Source organism: Cnephaeus nilssonii (genome assembly GCF_951640355.1).
Source record: "Cnephaeus nilssonii genome assembly, chromosome: 8".
Taxonomy (NCBI): domain Eukaryota; kingdom Metazoa; phylum Chordata; class Mammalia; order Chiroptera; family Vespertilionidae; genus Cnephaeus; species Cnephaeus nilssonii.
This window is the reverse complement of record NC_137079.1, coordinates 46,737,250-46,760,633: the sequence shown is the minus strand read 5'-3', so window position 1 is coordinate 46,760,633 and position 23,384 is coordinate 46,737,250. Positions and strand designations below refer to the sequence as shown.

Below are 23,384 nucleotides of genomic sequence, written 5' to 3'. Positions count from 1 at the left end.
ACCTTTGACTATTTAAATGTTCATAATGCTAGGTCATAGCTGGTACTGCAGACAATATTCTGTAGTATATATTGTATGTGCATTTAACAATGTACTGACAAAATTAGTTTTCATATAGCTTGAAAGCTGCACAGTACCCTGGGTAGCTACTTAGAGTAGTATAACTAGATGGATTTTATTTAGTGTGTACTAAAATTCTATTGGTCAAACTTTTCCAAGTGTTATTTTTTCTTATATCCCTTCCCACATGCACAATCAATCCTGTCTGAGTAATTTGATAATTCTGGAACATTATAACAGGCTTCATTCGTGCTTTGAGGATAACTAAAGATGTTCTTAACAATAATGAGGTTTTTCAAAATGGTGTGCGACAAATTACATGGGATAGGAGGATGTGGCTTTATTGAAACTACCAAGCTAGCTTTAAGTTTTATGCAGATAATAGTTTTGAAAAGAAGCTGTTATTTGGTATGGCTAGCAAGTGAATTGGCTCTTAACCTTGTGAGATTTAGAAGAGGTAGGTAGAGGGACCACTACTCTTTAAGGCTGTTGATGGAATTAAGAACACCATCTATGTTTGTCTAAAACACTTCAATGTATATAGACAGGGACAGCTTGTATATATGGAAGGTGAATCTGAATTAAAATAGAAAATAGAAAAATGAAGTGCAATAATGACAAGTGTAGACTACAACACAAGGTGGGAAAAGCTGTTGAAATAAATAATGCTGATGATTGCATTGAGGTTTGTACTGAAAAAGACATAAGAAGCATCATGGATAATATCCTATATAATAAAAGCCTAATATGCTAAGTGTCCGGTTGTCTGGTCGGCTGTTCAACCAATCAAAGCGTAATATGCTAATGATATACTAAGGCCATTCAACTGCTTGCTATGACATACAATGACCACCAGGGGGTAGACAGTCAACTGGTTGACCAGTCGCTATGATGTGCACTGACCACCCGGGGGCAGATGCTCCGACTGGTCGGTTAGCTTGCTGCTGGGGTACAGCCAATCGGGACTGAGCGAGACGGGCTGGACACGTTCTGGAGCCCTCCCGTGGTCCCTTCCCAGCTGGCCAACCTCCCACGTCCCTCCCTTGCCCTGATCATGCACCGGTGGGGTCCCTCGGCCTGGCCTGCACCCTCTCATAACCCAGGACCCCTAGGGGGATGTCGAAGAGCCGGTTTTGGCCCGATCCCACAGGCCAGGCCAAGGGACCCCACTCATGCACCGGGCCTCTAGTTTTCAAAATAAAAGATAATATATTGGGATTCCTAAGTACAAGTGCAATACAGAGGAAATGTGACTTGGTCTTTCTGTTAAGCTCCACATTGATTAGTATTTTCCTAAATGATGGGTTCTACTTTTTACTGATTTTCAAATGTATAGCTACACTTTCACACAGAAGCTAAGATCAATTTACAATAAAACAAGTTTTAAAAAAATAAAAAGTTTTTAACTGTAGCTTTATGACATTTGATGTAATAACTACAAAGCTACTATGTTTTGTCTGAATTAAACATGGCAATGAGGTATGAGAAAGGCTCTAGAATAATATTATCTAAAATAATATTAATAGAAGCAAGCCTAAATAAAGTCCCTGAGCTGATTATGGGACATTGGGAGATGAATTTTAGTACATTGATCAAATGTTTTTGCATTCCTAATATACTGATATTTCAAAAGCTTTGACTTTGCTCTGCAAAATTGTAGCAATAAGCTTTTCCACTTTTATTTAACAAATATTTGGGGGGTATTTATTATATTTTCATAAAGAAAATCCATAGTATAAATCATAATTATTTAAAATTTAGATTTTTAAAAGATATCTTTGGAAGCACAGTTTTTTTTTTCAATAGACTTATAGCAAGTTTATAAAGGACTGCCAACATTTCATAGCTTAATCACATAATTATGATATCCTATGCTTTCTGCTTTTGACTATGTTACTATTGGAATATTTTCTGGTAACATTTTTGAAAGCAGGAAAGGATATTGTAGTAAAACATACTCTCTTCAGTCTGATTGATTTTGTGCTCTATAACCCATTTCATTTGTCAGAAAGTATTGCAATTTTTTCCTCCTGCTATTTGGAAAGAATGTAATAGTCTAAAAGATTGCCTACCTTCTAAAGGAGTTTCTCTCTTGTCAGAGCAGGAACAGTATATTTATTAAACTGCCTGTAACGTTGCAGTGAATACTTCCAATGCATTTCTTCTCTGTGTGCTGTCCTATAACTATAGGAAATACTCAAACATGACACTTGGCAGTATGATCCAGCAGATCTGTAGGACCATGGCTAGGGTGCTCTAAAATCAGGAGATTCTAGAATGTCATTAAAACCTTTTTTTTTTTTTTAAGTTTCCTAATATTAGGACATAAGGCGGCTAGAACTCATCAGCATTTTACTTTAGTATGAATTTGTATAATGACTTTGTTTGTATTGCCCAATGAAATTCTTTTTACTATAAAGCTAACAGAAACAAATATATTCTTAGCAGTATACTGTAGACAAATACTCCAGGAACGATGATATGCGATACTAAGATACACACATTTGTACTTCATTACTTGGTGAAAAAAATCCACCTAATTTTTCTAAAAGAGGGTGTAAACTAAAGATATTTCTTAGACCAATAAATGTGATTTGACACAATAAGATAAATAATAAAAATTTTTAGAGGGTACTAGAAGTTTTGCTTTTGTACATCTGTGGATTTTATATTGCTAGCTTTAAAAAGGAAAGATTGAGATTAGTATAATTATGTAGTCAGAGGAATTGGAGGTCCAATTCATTCTAATTTAGAATGCTACTTGATAAGATGGCTTTTTTGGCACCTGTATATCCTTTTAGGCTGTTTGAAAACTGTGCAATGTAAATAAAATTGTGTTGATTTGTTTAGGTCTATGGGGTTTTGACTTGCTCCTGGAGTGAACATTGTATTTAAGTAGATAGGTAAAAGGAAGGATGAAACTTCCAGAATGCTCGCTATTGGAATGAGGAAAGAAAGGGCTGAGGAACCAGTAATCCAGGCTGGATGAAATAGATTTTTGGGCAATATATGGCAATAGGAAATATTTTTTAAAAAGAAAGAATACTTATGATGTCTAACTAGAAATCCTACCTAATAATAGACAAATATGCAAATTGAACATACCTCTGACACACCCACAAGCCACACCCACAAGCCACCCCCACCATCCAATCAGAGCAAGTATGCAAATTAACCCAGCCAAGATGGCTACAGCCACAGAGAGCAAGGTTTCCTAGGTAACAGAGGAAGCCAAGCTTTCCGCCTGCCCTTGCCAGGCCTAAGCCTCCACTCAAGCTACAAAGTTTCAATTATGGAAGGTAAACAAATTCAAACAGAAATGGCAGCAGAACGGAGCTTGAGAGAGCAGGCCAGGGTTGCCCCCGGCAACAGGGGAAGCAAAGCTTTCCGCACACCCTGGCCGGGCCCAGGCCTCCGCTTAAGGCTACAAAGTTTCAATTATAGAAGGTGAATTAACTGCCACAGAAATGGCTGCCGGCCGCGGAGGGAGCCCCAGGCTTGGCTCCGCTCCAGGCTACAAAGTTTCAATTGTAGAAGGAAAATAAATTCCAGATACCAGGGCCTCCACTTGGGTTGCCAGGGGGCGTGGCTGGCCTGCAAACCACCACAGGCCCCTCGCTCGGGCCACCCCATGCCCCAAGGGAACCCCACGCTGATCAGGGACACCCTTCAGAGCAAACCAGCTGGCCCCCACCCGTGCACCAGGCCTCTATCCTATCTAATAAAAGAGTAATATGCAGATTGATCATCACTGCAACACACAATATAGCTGCCCCCATGTGGTCAAAGATCCTGCCCCCATGTGGACACAAGATGGTCACCACAAGATGGCGAGCAGGAGAGGGCAGTTGGGAGGCACCCGGCCTGTAAGGGAGGGCAGTTGAGAGGGACCAGGCCTGCAAGGGAGGGCAGTTGGAGGTGATCAACCCTGCAGGAGAGGGAAGTTATGGGTGACCAAGCCGGCAGAGGAGGGAAGTTGGGGGCAAACAGGCTGGCAGCAGAGTGGTTAGGGGGTGATCAGGCTGGCAGGCAGAAGCAGGTAGGGGCAATCAGGAAGGCAGGCCGGCAAGCAGTTGGGAGCCAGCAGTCCTGGATTGTGAGAGGGATGTCCGACTGCCCACCGGGATTGGGCCTAAACGGGCAGTCGGACATTCCTTGAGGGGTCCCATATTGGAGAGGGTACAGGCTGGGCTGAGGGACAACCCCCCTCCGTGCATGAATTTTGTGCACCGGGCCTCTAGTAGTAAATAAACGTCCCAGTATTGCCCCAGCCTATTTGGCTTAGTGGATAGAGCGTCAGCCTGTGAACCAAAGGGTCCCGGGTTCAATTCCAGCCAAGGGCATGTACCTCAGTTGCTGACTCCTCCCCAGCCTGGGCCCTCTGGTCAGCACTCATGCAGGAGGCAACCAATCGATGTGTTTCTCTCACATTGATATTACTCTGTCTTTCCCTCTCATTTCCACTCTCTCTAAAAATCAATGGAAAAATATCCTAGGGTGAGGATTAAAAAAAAAAGTTCCAGGAAATTGAGTCTGAATGTTTAGAAGTCTGATCTTAATATCCTATCTAATAAGGAGGGAATATGCTAATTGACTGTCACTCCCTCAAAGATGGTGGTGCCCACAGCCAATAAGGAGGGAATATGCTAATTGACTGCTCCACCCTCAAAGATGGTGGTGCCCAGAGCCAATAAGGAGAGAATATGCTAATTGACTGCCATACTCTCAAAGATGGTGGTGCCCACAGCCACAAGATAGCGGCACCCAGTCCCCTCAGCCCCCCAGTCACCCAGGGCTGGCCCGAGGCACAGGCAAGCCTCGGATGGCGGCTGCCCAGCCGCCCAGGGCCGCCCGAGGCTCAGGTAACCAGGGCCGGCCGAGGCTTGCACTGCAGGCAGTGGCAGCAGCAGAGGTGTGATGGGGGCGTTGCCTTCCCCTGATCGCCAGGTTGCCTCCTGCCCCTGAGGGCTCCCAGACTGTGAGAGGAGGCAGGCTGTGCTGAGGGATCCCCCCTCTAGTGCATGAATTTTCATGCACCGGGCCTCTAGTATGAAATAAGAAACTCCAGAAAGAGAAAAGAAGGTAATAGTAGGCAAAAAGAGAAACAGATGGATGTTAAGCATTGAGAAATAGTTCTCCAGGTAAGATTTTTTTGCTGCAGCAACAATTCTCAAAGTGTAATCTGGGGTTCCTAAATTCTTTTCAGGATGTATGAGAGATCAAAACAGTTTTCACAATACTAAGACAGGATTTGCCTATTTCTCAGTATTTGCATTTTCATTGATATTGCAAACACAGTGGTGAGCAAAACCAGTTGGAGCTTTAGCACAAATTAAGTTAGTGGCACCAAACTGCACTGGTAGTCATTGTATTCTTTATACCTGCGTGGTGATATGAGAATACTCAGGGCACACCTTCCGCATACTGAATTATAATGGCTGTAATGATGAAAGGCACTGTGCAATTGTTTGAGTTGTAGGCTAGACTAGCCACTTTTTTTCTGGATACTTGTTTTCTCATAAAAATGATTGACAGACAAACTATGATGATTTAGAGTTAGATATTTGGCAGACATTGTTTCAGAGTGGACCAAAGACATTGTTTCAGAGTGGAGCTTATTATCACTCCAAGAAAAAAAAAACCACAACAACTTACAGTGTTTGTTGTTTATGAACTTTCAAGAGAAAATTGGAAATTTAAGAAACACATAGCTACCTGCATAAACTTGCAAGATTCCTAATAGTCACAGAAATAATGAAGTGTGTCAGCATTGGACAAGTCTGTATAATGCATGAAACAGTTTTTTTCACAGGTCAATGCATAAGTTACAAAACCATGCATGGGCTTCAGAATCATAAATAGTGAAATAGATAGAACAGTGGGACATTGCAACTAACCATTAAGAAAAATCATTTGTCAAGTTTTTGGTGTAATATCAAAGAAGATTAACAATTATGTCAATGGCATATTTGTGTGAGGCTTGATTTTCTTCATATACCTTGACCATAAACCACATTGCAACAAATTAAATCCAGAAGCAGATATGAGAATCCAATTCTCTTTGATTAAAGCAGACATTAAAAATATTTGAGCCAAAACCGGTTTGGCTCAGTGGATAGAGCGTCGGCTTGTGGACTGTAAGGTCCCAGGTTCCATTCTGGTCAAAGGCATGTACTTTGGTTGCGGGCACATCCCCAGTAGGGGGTGTGCAGGAGGCAGCTGATTGATGTTTCTCTCTCATTGATGTTTCTAACTCTCTCTCCCTCTCCCTTCCTCTCTGTAAAAAATCAATAAAATATGTTTAAAAAATAAAAAGAGATACTATATGCTAATGGTTAAGAACCCAGAGTCTAGAGCCAGAGGCCCTGGATTCACATCCAGGCTATGCCACTTTCTATGTAAACCTTGGGCAAATCACTTATATTTTCAGTGTTTCACTTGATCATCTTTATAATAATAACAATAATAACAACAACTAATATTATTATTGTAAGGATAGCCACACAATGGGTTGGAAAATAAAGGGAATCCTACCGAATAATAACATAATATGCAAATTGACCGTACCTTCGCTACACCCACCAACCACGCCCACCAGGAAACGTTGCAGGGACGTTGGGGTGTGCACGGATCGCAGGCAACGACCAGGGGGTCAGCTCCTACGATCCGTAGCAGGGACGCTGGGTGCGGCCGAGCCCAAGGCCGGGAAAGCTTCCCCCGAGGCTTTCCCAGCCTTGGGCACCAGCGGGGAGCCTGCATGGATCGCAGGCAACCCCGGGGTCAGCTCCTACGATCCATAGCAGGGAGGCTGGGGTGCAGCAGAGCCAAGGCTGCCGCCCGGGGCCAAGCCCCGACCCTGAAAGAAGGCAGAAGGTGGTGGCCACAGCCAAGGCCTGGGTCCCCGGTACCGGCAGAAAACTGGTGCAGGCAGCCAGGTGAATGAAGGTCTATTACACAAATCTTCGTGCAAACGGGCTGCTAGTTAATTTACTAAAAAAACTTAATGAGACATGCAGTTCATGGCAAGTACATAGCAGAAGTGAAGGGTAATGGTGATGATGATTCTTTAATGTATTTTGAGCATTTTTCACCTGTAGACATTATGCAGGTATGGAGCATGTCCAAGTTCATTTAATTCTCACAGCTACCCGATTAGATAGGTACCGAGTTCTGCTTTTGCTTAATCCCTTCACTTTTTTCACCCAGCCCCCTAACCCTTTCTCCTCTGACAGCTGTCAGTTTGTTCTCTGTATCTATGAGTGTATTTTGTTTGTTAGTTTACTTTGTTCATTAATTCCACATATAAGTGAAATCATATAGTACTTGTCTTTCTCTGACTGGATATTTCACTTACCATGATACTCTCCAGATCTATCCATGCTGTAGCAAAAGGTTAGATTTCCTTTTTTTTTTTTTTTTAAATGGCCGAGCAGTATTCAATTGTGTAAATATACCACAGCTTTTTTTATCCACTCATCTATTGGTGGGCACTTGGTTTGCTTCCATAGCTTGGCTATTGTAAATAGAGTTGCAATGAACATAGCGGTACATATATTTCTTTCAAATCAGTGTTTTGAGTTTATTCAGATAAATTCCCAGAAGTGGAATCGCTGAACCATAAGGCAGATCTATTTTTAAATTTTTGAGGTAACTCCATATTGCTTTCCACAGAGACTACACCTCTGCATTCCCAACAACAGCGCAGGAGGTTTCCCTTTTTTCCACATCCTTTCCAACACTTATTTGTTGATTTACTGATGATGACCATTTTGACAGGTGTGAGGTGATATCTTATTGTGATTTTAATTTGCATTTCTCTGATAATTAGTGACATTGAGCATCTCTTCACATGTCTATTGTTCATCTGTATGTCATCTTTGGAGAAGTGTCTATTCAGGCCCTTTCCCCATTTTCAAATTGGATTTTTTTTTTGGTGTTGAGTTTTATAAATTCTTTATGAATTTTGGATATTTAACCCTTATCAGATGCATCATTGGTGAATATGTTGTCTTTTCATTTTGTTGATGGTTTCCTTCGCTGTGCAAAAACTCTGAGTTTGATGTTGTCCCATTTGTTTAGTTTTTCTTTTGTTTCCCTTGCCCAAGAAGATCTATCAGAAAAAATATTGCTATGAGAAATCTCTCAGATTTTTCTGCCTATGTTTTCTTGTAGGATTTTTATGGTTTCAAGTCTAACATTGAAGTCTTTAATCCATTTTCAGTTTAGTCTTGTGTATGGTGTAAGAATGTGGTCTGGTTTCATTTTTTTGCTCATATCTATCCAATTTTCTCAACACCATTTATTGAATAGACTATCTTTATCCCATTGCACGTTTTTGCCTCCTTTATCAAATATTGATTTACCATAAAGGTGTGGGTTTATTTCTGGGCTCTCTATTCTGTTCCATTGATGTATTTTAAAGATTATTAGGAGATTTGATTTAAAATCTTCACAATAATTCATGAAACAATCTACAGTGAGTTTTTGGCAATGATATTATCTATACCAGGCGTCCTCAAACTATGGCCCGCAGGCCACATGCAGGTGTTTTTGCCGTTTTGTTTTTTTACTTCAAAATAAGATATGTGCAGTGTGCATAGGAATTTGTTCATAGTTTTTTTTAAACTATAGTCTGGCCCTCCAATGGTCTGAGGGACAGTGAACTGGCCATCATTTTAAAAAGTTTGAGGACCCCTGATCTATACTAATAAAAAGGTAATATGCTAATTAGACCAGGTTGACCAGACATCTTCTGGACGTCAGACTTCCTTCTGGACAGTTAGGGGGTGACCAAGCTGGCAGTGGACCAGTTAGGGGGCAACCAGGCCGGCAGGGGACCAGTTAGGGGGTGATCAGGCTGGCAAGCAGAGGCAGTTAGGGGCAGGCAGGCAGGCAGAGTGGTTAGGGGCGATTAGACAGGTGAGCAAGGAGCCAGCAGTCCTAGATTGCAAGAGGGATGTCCGACTGCCAGTTTAGGATATCCTAAACTGGCAGTCGGACATCCCCTGAGGGGTCCTGGATTAGAGAGGGTGCAGGCAGGCCTGAGACCACCCCCTGGCATGAATTTCGTGCACCGGGCCTCTAGCCCTATATAATAAAAGGCTAATATGCAAATTGACCAAACGGTGGAATGATAGTCACTATGATGTGCACTGACCACCAGGGGGCAGATGATTAACACAGGAGCTGCCCCCTAGTGGTCAGCGTGCTCCCACAGGGGGAGCGTCACTCAGCCAGAAGCTGAGCTCATGGCTGGCCAGTGCAGCGGTGGTGGTGGGAGCCTCTCCCGCCTCTGCGACAGTGCTAAGGACCCCTTGGGGGATGTCCACCTGCTGGCGTGGGGAGCGGGCCTAAGCCAGCAGGTGGATATCCCCTGAGGGGTCTCAAACTGCAAGAGGGCGCAGGCTGGGCTGAGGCACCCTCTCCCCCGCCAGTTCACGAATGTCATGCACCAGGCCTCTAGTAATACATAAACATTTAATAAGTTCAAATTTTTGCTAAAATAATAAACTGATTTTCAGAACATAAATGGTTATAAAATGATATTAGAAATAAATGTGAAGTGACATGATAGCCAAAATAATGGGGAGGGAAATGAGGGAGGAGAAAAGTTGAGAAAGCATTTTTCCATGCAGTGCTTTTCCTAGGAGACCAGATTAATTACCAGTATGTTAATTTTTGGTGGTATAGATTAATATTCCACTCACTATATTTTGTATAGATGGCTAATTTCTGAAGAATGATATTATAAATCATACTGCATAACATTAAAAATATGTCATTAAATTAATATCCCAGAAAACATTTATTACACATTTTGCTTTATGAAAAAATTGAGTAAATATGCAAATATTGTAGAGTTGAATTCACTATAAACACTTCTAGACTGGAGAAATAGATAATTGCTGCTTTAACTTAAATATGCATAATTTCAGAGTAGCTATAATGTTCTTCTGATAATTACAAGAATTAGTAAATGTGACTATTAAAATGATTAGAAAGTATTTTTATTTAAAACAAAGCAGAAGAATTAGAACTCATTGTAATGTATATGTGATTAAAACTGGTTGAGAAATTACTCTTAAAATTACCTACATATCTTGTCATCTGTCTGTAATTCAATTCAGAAAGATGTATAATCTCAGGCACACACTAGCTCTAAATTAGCAGTTTAGTAATGAAGTATCTGTTGTAGTAACACAATCTGTGACTTGAGAATTGTAATGCACAAAAATGTAAATTTACTCTGAACATTTCCAACCCAGATACACATTGTAAAACCATCTGATTATCCATGGTTGATATAATTTAATCTTTCTCCATCTATTTTATTGCTATATTTGATGATATCTGTGGTCTTGAATTGTAACACACTTTAAATTTTGTATCTTAAAATGTTCATATATCAAAAATAATAAAAATGTAAAAAGGTTCATAAAATATCTGTTCCTGTAAGGCTGGTTAGGTTATTACAATAGTTATTTCATGATCATTACTTTTTGAAGTCAACTTTATCTTTAAAGCAATAAAAGCCCTATAAATATTAAATTTCTCCCCATTGCAAAAAGATACCTGTATATTAATCTTCACTGATTTAGCAATTTGTCAAGTTTAATTTTAAATCCCTATCATCTGATTTTATCTCCACCAGTTATATTTAAGCTTAAATCCTTGATTTAAGTTTTAATAATCATTGGTACATATAATAAAATGTCTCTGAAGGGAGTGTGGGCTGGAAAAGGTTGAGATAAAACTTCTTGTTATAGGTGTTTTATTATTAAAATTTCTCAGAATGTTAATGTTGAAATTGAAGTAGATGCAGATAAACTTTATACATTCCAACTTTACTTCTTACTTTATGAGATAAGACATAATTTGATTTTCTCATAAAGCTGGAAGAAATTAAGTTTTTATTCCATCAGCAATTAGATTGCAGTTTTTATTCAATCTACCACTCTCAGGAATTAAAAGGAAAGTTGGGGTTTTGGCCTTGATAAACTTGATCTGATAATACTGAAAAGAAGAACTTATTGAAAATTCTCAGTGAAAAACAACAAGAAGATAAATTTTTTTCTAATCTATTGCTAAAATTCCTTAAGCAAGCTTAACAAATGTTTATTTATTTTCAAGGTATATTACACTATTTAGCATATGAATAGAAAGCTATTGCTTATATAACTTGAGTGTCATTTTTTTATTTATTAGAACTGTAATGAAAGGAACTGTTTAGTGTCTCCTTAATAGTTAAGTAGTTGTGATGAATTATTCAGCACCTAACCTACCTTGGATTTGTAAACTCTGATTATGTGAATTATCCTTTTGCATTGCAGCAAAATATTTTGCTCATTTGACAATTCTTAAAATTCTTGTTAAAATAAAAATATTAATTTCATAAAATAGAAACACTCATCTCTATGGTAAACATAGGAGAAAAACATTGTGATAGTTTTGCAAATTCAGAGTTGATACAACAATATTTGTAAATTAAACTTCTGATTTTACCAACATTTATAAAAATTATTAACAAGATAATTCAATAGATTGGCTTCTAGATTGTTTAGTTTCTGATATATGAGTTTTATATATTAAAATTTTATGAACCTATTAGGACCAAAACTTCACAAATGTTTATTTCTACACATTAGAAAATGAAATGTATATAGAAAAAGCTTTATAGTTTTTCTTATTGATTGGATTTAAGAAACATTTATGATCACAAATACATATAAATAAAAAATACATACCTAACATGTTTAGATAATTCAATAACTGGAAAGTGTCAATATCAGGTTTAATAAAGATTAAAAGGAAAAATAACATATTGTGATGAGTTAATAGAATAGTGAAAACCAATTGCAGAATAGTGTATTTTTAAAACCCACTGTGTGTTTAGCTATTCAGGATAGAATCAGAATATTGATGTTTGAGAACATATAATGTCTCATTCAAAGGGTAATATAATTGATACATAATAATGAAACCTAAAATTTTAATGCATATGATATTAGGAAAAGTTTTTAAAATTTTACTATAATATGTTTCCTAAATTTTTTCTTTGTTTTTTTATTTTGCTAAAAATAGAATAACAATAAACTAGAGAAAAATTAGTGTGAAATGAAATAAAATCAGCATTGTAGAATTTTTTCAGAAATTTATTTTTTAATTATGAACTAAAAGATAATCAATTTCAATTTTTGTCTTTAGTGCAGGGCAGCCTTCAGCCTTCAAAAGAACTAATGATTTTTGGAATTACTATACTCATTTTATATATATGTGTGTGTGTGTATATATATATGTGTGTATATATATATATATATATATATATATATTGATTTTTTTACAGAGAGGAAGGGAGAAGGATAGAGAGTTAGAAACATCGATGAGAGAGAAACATCGATCAGTTGCCTCCTGCACATCCCCTACTGGATATGTGCCCGCAGCCAAGGTACATGCCCTTGAGCGGAATCAAACCTGGGACCCTTCAGTCCGCAGGCCGACGCTCTATCCACTGAGCCAAACCGGGTAGGGCTATACTCATTTTTTTAATGTATGCAACTAAATATTAAATGTATTCTCTTCAACGTTGCTTTTACAAAATAAATTAATTTGCAAACATGTTAGTTATAGCAATGGACAAGATGAATTCCCTATATCCCTGAATAAATTATAAATTAATGGGAGTGGAATTTATAAAGAAACATTTTAATTTTTACTTTAAAAAATTGTGTTTCAGCATTATTTAGAGTTGGCAGAAGTCAGATGGAATCTTTGTCTTATTGCTTGGGATAGCATGCAACCTTTATTGCACTGAGAAACATGGCAGGTATCAATCACATACACCTATAGCATGCACCTTAGCAAACTTGGTGGGCAGCATGTAGGAATGTTTGTGATATGTGGGTATTTTTTAACCTAGTCTTATTTTATCTTATAAAAGAAAATTTGCAACCTATCTCCTCCTAGTTCATAGTCTCATAGAAGATGAGAAAAACGAGCCTATGCTATTGATAATAAATAAATTTAACAGTTTTATTTTAGTTCCAACCACAGAGGTTTAATTTGCTTTTCACACTTATTCTCATGGTTCCATGAAAGCTTTAGTAGCAGCTGAGGTTGCAACTGTGGGGTCAGACTATCATGGTGGAATGCTTGTTGAACCACTCTATAAAAGCAAAGAGAACATTTTATAGATATATGCAATTGCAGTGTTTCAAAAACTGGCCAACTCCGGATTCTTAGGATATATTCCCAGAAGTGGGATCACTTGGTCAAATAGCAGTTCCATTTTTAATTTTTTGAGGAAACTCCATACTGTTTTCCATAGTGGCTGCACCAGTCTGCATTCCCACCAGCAGTGCCTGAGGGTTCCTTTTTCTTAACATCTTCACTAGCACTTTTTGTTTGTTGATTTATGGATGATAGCCTTTCTGGCAAGTATGAGGTGATACCTCATTGTCATTTTAATTTGCATCTCTCTGATGATTAGTGACTTTAAGTATTTCTTTCATTTGTCTCTAGGCCTTCTGTATGTCCTCTCTAGAGAAGTGTCCATTCAGGTCCTTGGCCCATTTTTTAAGTGGATTGTTTGTCTTCATTTTGTTGAGTTGTATGAGTTCTTTATGTATTTTGGAAATTAACCTTTTATCAGATGTATCATTGGCAAATATGTACTCCCATTCAGTAGGATGCTTTTATATTTTGTTGATGGCTTCTTTTGCTGTGCCAAAGCCTTTTATTTTGATGCAATCCCATTTGTGGCTAAGTCAAAATAATTCCACCCTCTTGTTTTTTTGATTGTTTGTTAAATATAGAGTCCTGGACCAAGACAGGCCTACTGAGTTAGAATCCACAGTGCAGAGACCTGGCAATTGGTATTTTCCCCAGGCAGCCCAGATGGTCAGGCCAGTTGGGAAAACTGGTGTTAATTCTCTCTCACTTGGCAGAGCAGCTAATCTCAGTTGAAGCCTTCAGTTACCATCCTATTTTCATCCTTTCACATTTTAATTGAGATTGAGAATCAGTTTATACTATAGTGGGCCCTGGAGATGCACAGGTATTTTTTTTTTCTTTGATGCACAGGTATTGTATGAGCCTTGCCTGGTTAACAATCTAGAGTTTTATTATTATTTAATTTTATTTAATTTCTATTATTTAATTTTAACAGAGTTGCAACAGCCTTTAAAAACTGTTGCCTTTGATTGCAAGGTAAAAATCTCTCTCTTAGTCCCAGCTGCTGCAATGGAATATCATAAACCAAGTGGTTTTGTAAACAAGACAAGTTTATATCTCAGAATTCTGGAGGGTGGTAAGTCCAAGATCAAGGTGCTCATATATTCATTATCTGGTGAGAGTCCCCTTTCTGGTTCACACACAGTTGTTTTCTCTTTGTGTCCTCATCTGGCAGAAAGGGCAAGGGAGTGCTCTGAGACCTCTCTTATAAGGGCACTAATCCCATTCCTGAGGGCTCCACCCTCATCACCTAATCATCTATGGAAGGTCCCACTTCCAAATACTATCACATTGGAGATTAGGTTTTGACAAATGTATTTTAAGGGGAACACAATAGCATGCACCTTGATATATCACACTGAAACCTGGAACCCAACCTGAGTCAGTCTCAGAACAGAATCAGGGTACATGATATTGTATTTTATCTATCTGTACTTTTCATGAAAGTGGGTAGCTTTTTTTAGGATACTATGGCAAATTCATGACACAATTCCATTTCACCAGCCCTTCCTGCACCTCTGCTTTCTATTATTTAATTTTATTTTACCATTTTCCATCTCTGTTTATAATATACTAGAGGCCCGGTGCATGGAATTCATGCACGGGGGGGGTGAGGTGTCCCTCAGGCCATCCTGCACCCTCTACACTCTGGGACCCCTTGAGGGATGTCTGACTGCCCATTTAGGGGATCAGGCCTAAACGGGCAGTCGGACATCCCTCTCACAATCCAGGACTGCTAGCTCCCAACTACTCACCTGCCTGCCTGCCTGCCTGTCTGCCTTATTGCCCCTAACTGCTTCTGCCTGCCAGCCCGATCACCCGCTAACCACTCCCCTGACAGACTGATCGATGCCTAACAACTCCCCTGCCAGCCTGATTGCCCCTAACTGCCCTCCCCTGCCGGTCTGGTCACCCCTAACTGCCATCCGCACCTAACTGCCCTCCCTTGCCAGCCTGGTTGCCCACAATTACCCCCCCCCCCCGGCCTGGTCGCCCCCAATTGCACCTCCCCTGCCATCCTGGTCACCCCCAACTGCCCCCTGATGCCAGCCTGGTTGCCTCTCATGGCCCCCTGGCCAGCCTGGTCGCCCCATGCAGCCTGCTTGTTCAGTTGTTTGGTCGTCTCTCACTAACCCCACTGCCGACCTGGTCGTAGGCAGCCATTTTGTGGGGGTGTGAAAGTTAATTTGCATATTACCTCTTTATTATATAGGATTCAATGGTTGGGTTACAGTGTTATTGTGTGGTCTTTTATGACCTAATAAAAATTAACTGAGATTGGAGTTATGGGAGATAATTTTATTGGTGTATTTTAAAATTAATTATATATTGATATGTATCATATTTAGGATAATTATAAAATGTAATTACCAGTATACCCAAGGTGATGGACTGCTACCTAAAGTTATCATTTTGAAGTATAACATCTACTTGCTGATTACTACAACCTCCCTTAATTTGTGGATGAATTATTCTCTGTCCTTTCTGCAGCAAAATTTATTTGGAAGCATTGGTTATTTAGTAATAAAATAAAATGTCCCACAATAAAGTCCTTGAAGATAAGATGATTAAAAACAACAGAAGATAGTGGAGAAGGTGGTCATGCAATTATTTATTTTCACCAACTAATACTGCCCATGACTTTTCCACTGTGTAAATAAGGTTTGACAATTTAGGGGTTTCATTATAAAGTCTTTTATTTTCTTTTTAATTTGAACATGCTAGGAGGTCCAAGGATTGTCAGGCTTTCCTTTGGGAACTTAGTCTCTCTTTGGAGTAACTAGTGCATAATCTACTAGTTTTCATTCTGAGAAAAAATATAAAAATACAGTACGAGTTGAATCAAGTATTTAATATCACTATATTTGATAAACAATGAACTCATGATCAAAAATTATTTTCTCAGTGACACTGTTTTCCTATCATTATTGGGTTATGAATGACTAAGGCATAAAATAAGAAAATACCATACATGTAAATTCTTTTTTATTTCTATTCTTTTTTAAATGTTTTTGATTCTAGGAAATACATTTCTGTAAACAAGTGTGCTGTGTGTAATGCTCACTGTTGACCAGACATCATCTTTCGGAAACTAAATTGGGTTTGTAGGCTGAGCATTCTCATTTAGATCTTTAGGTTAGTTTCAATGCATTAAGCTCATTTACTGTTTGGAGCAGATGGAGGAAGAGTTATAACATGAATACTAAGCTTCTCTATCCTTTGCCTCTGCTTTTGTTACAGAAACCCTTGAAACTCTCATCAGACAAGCAGAAAATTACACCAGCATACTCTTCTGCAACAGCTACAGGAACATGGCCTTAGAGGCTGCTGCTTCAGTTCAGGAGTTCTTCACTGATGTGGGGCTCTATTTATTTGGTGCGGATGTTAATCCTGAAGAATTTGTGAACAGATTCTTTGACAGTCTTTTCCCTCTAGTCTACAATCATCTCATTAACCCTGCTGTGACTGACAGTTCCCTGGAGTACTCGGAATGCATCCGGATGGCTCGCCGGGACATTAGTCCATTTGGTAATATCCCCCAAAGAGTAATGGGGCAGATGGGGAGGTCGCTGCTGCCTAGCCGCACGTTTCTGCAGGCACTGAATCTGGGCATTGAAGTCATCAATACCACAGACCATCTGCTCTTCTCCAGGGAGTGTGGCCGAGCCCTCCTGAGGATGCAGTACTGCCCTCACTGCCAGGGCTTGACGCTCAGTAAACCGTGCATGGGGTACTGCCTCAACGTCGTGAGAGGCTGCTTGGCACACATGGCGGAGCTGAATCCACACTGGCATGCGTACATCCGGTCCTTGGAAGAGCTGTCAGATGCCATGCATGGAACATATGACATTGAACACGTGCTCCTGAACTTCCACTTGCTTGTGAATGATGCTGTGATGCAGGCCCACCTGGACAGACAAAAATTATCAGAACAGGTAGGCAGCCACTCCATATTAACTGTCTGATTTTTTTAGAGCTCAGAGATTAGCCAAATACATAAAGTTTGTTGATTTTAAGCACATGATTATGTACTTTAAAATCATGGCAGCTTACAAGATTCATGTGTGTTTTTTTTCCCCTCTTCTGAGGCCAACGCTGAGCAAACCTCGGTGAAGGAGGTTACTTTAGTCTCTCAAATGATTACAATCATCATTGTGCTTGTGTTTTATAAATAAGTTTTAAACAAAACTCTTGTCATATGAAACTCTATGGTGGATTTACAAAGAGCATTCTTTTCTTTTAAGTAAATAGTTTGATTTAATATCATAAACAGTCCTATGACTATTCTGATAAAAATCAATTATTACCAAAACAGTTGTAGATTCTTTTCCAAATGAAACAACTGAGATTCACTTTTTAACTTATGGTGACAGAAGAAGGAGAAACTGACTTTAAATTCCTTGAAAATTGACTCATTAATATTTATTTCTGCCAACTCTAAAGTGATTTATAAGCTATTTATCAAGCTTTGATAGCTAGTCACACATCAATGAATTTAACAAATTCAAAATAAATTACTGGAAAGCCAGCAAATAATGACTTTCTCACATTCCCAAAGCAATCTCTGAGATCTAGTACTTCCAAGTCTAATCTCAGTAAATACATATTTCCACTTTAAGAAATCCGTAGAGGTACCTGATATATTTCTGTCGGATGAATTTCAACTAGAAAAATGTTCTCAATTTCCTGAGAAAATCAAAAGTATCTTCTGTTTAAACTATTAGAAAAACACATGATGAGATCTGAATCCTTCATCTTTTTTGGAAATTTGCCTCCTGCAAATGTGTATCATGAGGAGGGGCGGGGAGTTTTATTTGGCCCTTTGATAACCTCTCCTGAGACTGAAATGATTGGCAGTGGTCAGGGCCAAATCAAGACCCATGAACCTCATGATATATGTCTAAATTTTACGAGGGACACATTAAATAACAAGCTTGCATTGTTTTTGAATAAATATTTTGTAAGAATTTGAAAACATTACATGATTAATTTGTGATTTTGTCTTGCTGAGAAATACTGTAATATTAATTGCTTGACAATAATTACTGATAATCATAATTCTTTCTGCCTAATTTTCTATGAGAGGGAATTTGTTAAATATCTATGGAAGTCTGAAGGCCTATAAAGGGGAATCTGGACCAAGATCTTCCAGAACAGTGACCCATCAAGTTTGTGGACAACTATCATTGGAAGGTTCATCTCTATGGTGAATGACTATCTGCACCCTAACCTGCCATGTATGGTACTCTAGAATGTAATGCTTTGAAGATGGGGAATTAGTCTTAGCCATCTTGGACTTCAGATATATGAAAGCAATTATTCTGCCTCTGGGCCTTATATCTTCTATCTAGACTATTCACTCTTATTTTATTCAATTATTTGATATATGCTTTCTTTGTAAGATCACTAATTGTACCACATAGCCCTGTCTTGCTCTCCTGGAAGACCTGATGATTTGGGATGAGTCAATCAGATTGGAGGGATCATGGGGGTTGACAAACAGTGGACACTGGGCCTGGATCTTTTCATTCCCTCACCATCGCAGCCAGATGTTCTTCTACTCTCAGTCTGGTGTCTGGAGGACACCTGGCTGTGGCCTCAGGTCTGTGCCAAATGCATTATTTTTGAACATAAGGAATGGGAGGATAGTTTTCAGAAACTTTAAGTTATTTCTCAATTTTTGTGTTATGTATGCATTTGCTTTAACTTATTGAGGTTTCTCTGAGCTAACATCTATTATCTCCATAACATGAGCTTTTGTGTCCTGGGACTTAGAAAGATTTAATAATACCTAGTGATTCTTTTAAATTTTTCTGAAATAATTTTGCTTGAATTTTATAAATGTGTAGCTGTTTCTATGCATTACTGATATGGTTTGGAATAATTCTCCTCCACCTTAAATGGGGCAAATTTTTCCTAAATTGGATAATTTCTTTTTTCTTAATGAAGTTCAGTGATATTTCTGTTGGAGTTTTTTTAAACATATTTTATTGATTTTTTACAGAGAGGAAGGGAGAGGGATAGAGAGTTAGAAACATCGATGAGAGAGAAACATTGATGAGCCGCCTCCTGCACACCCCCTACTGGGGATGTGCCCACAACCAAGGTATATGTCCTTGACCGGATGCTCTATCCACTTAGCCAAACCGGTTAGGGCTCTGTTGGAGTTTTTGCCTCTTCCTTTCTACCTGGGTGTGTTCTGAATGCACCAAAGCTTTCTTGGTTGGAAATTTTTCAAATGATATTTAAGTGCACTGATAATTTTAGCTTCTGCAGTGTGTTTTGGTATATGTGCTGTCTTTTTTTCTTCAAGAGTTTGTAAATTGATATTTAATTTATTTGCATAAATAAAAAATCCTTTAGATTAATCAATTAAGAGGTCTCTATTTCTGACACCTTCAATTGTCCAGTTCCATATTTCCACAATCCATGTTGTTTCCCCAGGAATAGCAGCCCAATGGCTCATTTATAGCAGGTGTTCACCTACAGGTTTGATCTGACTACTGTTAAGAACTCACTCTCCAGGCAGGATTCTGATATTTTTTCTCTTTTTAGTAATTTTTCCCACCCTTGTTTCCATTTTTAAGATTCATATGAAAGCAGATTTAAGCTTCTCTGAAGACTGGAATTGTCCTCCACAGCCTGTCAATGCTGTCTGAAGCAGTTCTCCATGTTTCTGATGGTTTTTGAAGGCTATTTTGGTTGCTACTTGATGTTGAATTTGTTGGATAAGTCTTCTGAGGAGTTAATCTTGCATCTAATGTCAGCAATCAGCTAAACATTTATATAGTCAGAAGTTTTTTTTTCTTTTTCAAGCTTTCTATAGGTCCAATTAATAAACTATAGCATTCCAGTTCTTTATTCATGGTCTTCACATTTACTTATAGTAATTTCTCAAGTTTGGCTTCAGTATAGTTGATTTAAGGTATCTAAATTATCTTTAAAAAGTGGCAAAACTTCTCAACAATTTGATGTTTTTTAAAAATATATATTTTTATTGATTTTTATAGAGAGGAAGGGAGAGTGAAATGATGAGAGAGAAACATAGATTGTCTGCCTCCTGAATGCCTTCCACTGGGGATTGAGTCCACATGCAGGCATGTGCCCTACCTGGGAATTGAACTATGACCTCCTGGTTCATGGGCCAATTCTCAACCACTGATCCACACTGGCAGGGCATCAATTTGATGCTTTTCACCTAGAGGGACAAACACTCCAGAGGCCAGTTCTTTGTCTCTTCTCACGAACAACATAAACTGATGAACAAAAACAGATCCAGAGACAGAGAAGCATCGATCAGACTGTCAAACCTCAGAGGGAAGGTAGGGGAGGGTGGGGGTAAGGTGGAGAGATCAATAAAGAAAATATATATACAGCATATATATATATATATATATATATATATATATATATATATATATGCTGTATATATATGTGTATATATATATGCTATATATATATGTATATATATATACTGTATATATATGTCTACATTTATTACTTAATCCATCCTCTTAAAACTTTCAGCCATTAGCATTCATCAAAAGACTATTGTTGCCTGGTCAGCGTGGCTCAGTGGTTGAATGTTGAGCTATGAACCAGGAGGTCATGGTTTGTTTCCCAGTCAGGGAACATGCCCAGGTTGTGGGCTCAATCCCCAGTGTGGGGTGTGCAAGAGGCAGCTGATCAATGGCTCTCTCTCATCATTGATGTTTCTATCTCTCTCTCCCTCCCCCTTCCCCTCTGAAATCAATAAAAATATACTTTTTAAAAAGTTTTTAAACACAAAGTCTCTCACTCTGATGATTAAAACCACCATCTCTCACAGCATTCCTTTGGGAGCTGGGCCTGGGCTAAGTTCCCTTGGCACAACCCTCGGTGATGGGCACGGAGCTGCCAGAATCAGCATTACACAGAGCATCATGTCTCCATGGATGGCTCACCTCAGTTTGCCATGACTGTGTGGCCATAGCAGGCCAGGTAGCTCTGCATAGAGAATTCTGCGCAGAACCTCTCCAGTGCAGAGCACACCTCAGTGCAGGTGATAGGAATGCAAAGAAAATGACAAGACAAACAGAGCCTCTCAACCTTCCCCACATCTTGCTCCTCAAAGTCAATAGTCATGTCTCATCACAGTGGCTTTTCCTGATTACCCCAAGAATAAGCAGGGAAATATCTTTCCACACCTAATTTTTGTTATTTGGGAAGTTCCTTAATGAACATTTGAAAGCCCCCAACACTGGCCACTGATCCTCACCTGAGGATATTTTTCTTATTGATTTTTAGAGAGAGTGGAAGAGAGGGAGGGGGATGGAGAGAGAAAGAGAGAGAGAGAGAGAGAGAGAGAGAGAGAGAGAGAGGTCAATTTGAGAGAGGCATATTGATTGCTTGCCTCCCTGCCTCCTGTCTCCCACATGGGCCTGGACTGGGCCAGGGATTGAACCTGCAACCCAGGTATTTGTCCTTGACCGGGATCTAATCAGAGTTTCTTTGGTTCACGGGCCAACACTCTAACTACTGAGCAGGGCTGGCCAGGGTTGATCCTCTTTTTCTTCAATAAGCTTTTCATTTTGTGGCCTTGGAGACCTAATCCAACCCACAATGATCAGAGTAGACTGACTCTTAGTATCTCCTTGGTTTGTGGGTGGCTGACCTTGAATGTGTGTGGGAAGGGTAAGAGGCAGTGTAATAAGCCTTGGGTAGGGTTTCTGCTCACTTCTATATTTTCACATTTGTCAATGAATGAAGAATTTTCAAAGTCTTCACTATTCAAGAATGTTCATTCTAACCATGTGATCTTCTACTCGGTTCACATTTTTCCCCTTTGACTGTGCTCATAAGGCCTGCATGGACCAGAAGGGCTGACATTAACTCTTCAGCAGCTACCCTTTAAAACAGGTAGAACCTCCAACTTTTTTTTTTTCTTTATTGATTAAGGTATTACATATGTGTCCTTATCCCTCCATTGCCCAACCACTATCCTCACTCATACCCTCACCCACCTGGTGTCTGTGTCCATTGGTTAGGCTTATATGCATGCATACAAGTCCTTTGGTTGATCTCTCCCGCTTACCTCCACCCTCCCCAGCCTTTCCTCTGAGGTTTGACGGTCTGATTGATGCTTCTCTGTCTCTGGATCTGTTTTTGTTCATCAGTTTATGTTGTTCATTATATTCCACAAATGAGTGAGATCATGTGATATTTATCTTTCTCTGACTGGCTTATTTTGCAGAACCTCCAACTTTTAAAAATGGAGGCTTGCTCATTTGTTATTCCGTTTTCAGCTACTCTCTGTGTTTATTTGGAGACTAGAATAAGCAGACGAGGCACTGCTGCAATTGGTGCTGCAGTTGCTGCAAAATTGCTCAAGGGCAATGTAAATCATGATAGAAATAGAAACCCAAAGGGTGCATGCTAGGATGAGGGAAGGTCAGTATTAATATATGGACTAAACTCTTCAGTGACCTTTGAGCTCTTTTTCTCTGTACCCTATGGGTAGTCTGATTTGAAGAAGATACCACCTCATTCCATCAACCAACAATAGGTGCTTGATGCTGGATATCACAGTTAGAGAAGGAGCTGCGCATTTCAAGGTGACCTCCAGGATTTTAAATTAAATTTAATGTTTCAAATACAGCTTACATTCAATATTATTTTTAGTAGTTTCAGGTGTATAGCATAGTGTTTAGATAATTATACATGTTACAAAGTGATTCCCCTCATATTTCAAGTACCCACCTGGCACTATATACATAGTTATTATAATATTACTAGAGCCCCAATGCGCAATTGAAATAACGTGAGGAGGCACCCCACCTCCCGCCGTGCAAGGAGGCACCCCGCAGGGGGCCGGGACCATGCCTGACTCTCGCAGTGCCGGCTGCCACGGGAGTCAGGCCATATGGGTGCCACGGGAGTCCAGACCGGCGCCGCAGGGGGCCGGGACTCAAGCCTGACTCGTAGCATCCCCCGGCCCCCCTGCCTGTGTCTGCTCCGGGGCTGCCCGAGCCACCTCGCCAGCTCAGACAGGCCCCCCTGCCTCTGTCTCGTCTCTGCTCCGGGCCTCACCAGCACGCACAACCACACAACCTCCT

At 39.5% G+C, this 23,384-nt stretch overlaps 1 protein-coding gene across 1 annotated transcript in view; it reads left to right on the top strand.

Annotated features, from left to right (window-relative positions):
- GPC5 (glypican 5) overlaps window positions 1-23,384 on the top strand; it is a gene marked incomplete at both ends in the record, with an annotated part of 1,343,473 nt that overhangs the window by 251,248 nt on the left and 1,068,841 nt on the right. The window contains one exon of the mRNA XM_079779628.1: window positions 16,531-17,225. Within this exon, the coding sequence (XP_079635754.1) occupies window positions 16,531-17,225 (695 nt within the window). The remainder of the gene's footprint in view (window positions 1-16,530; window positions 17,226-23,384) is intronic.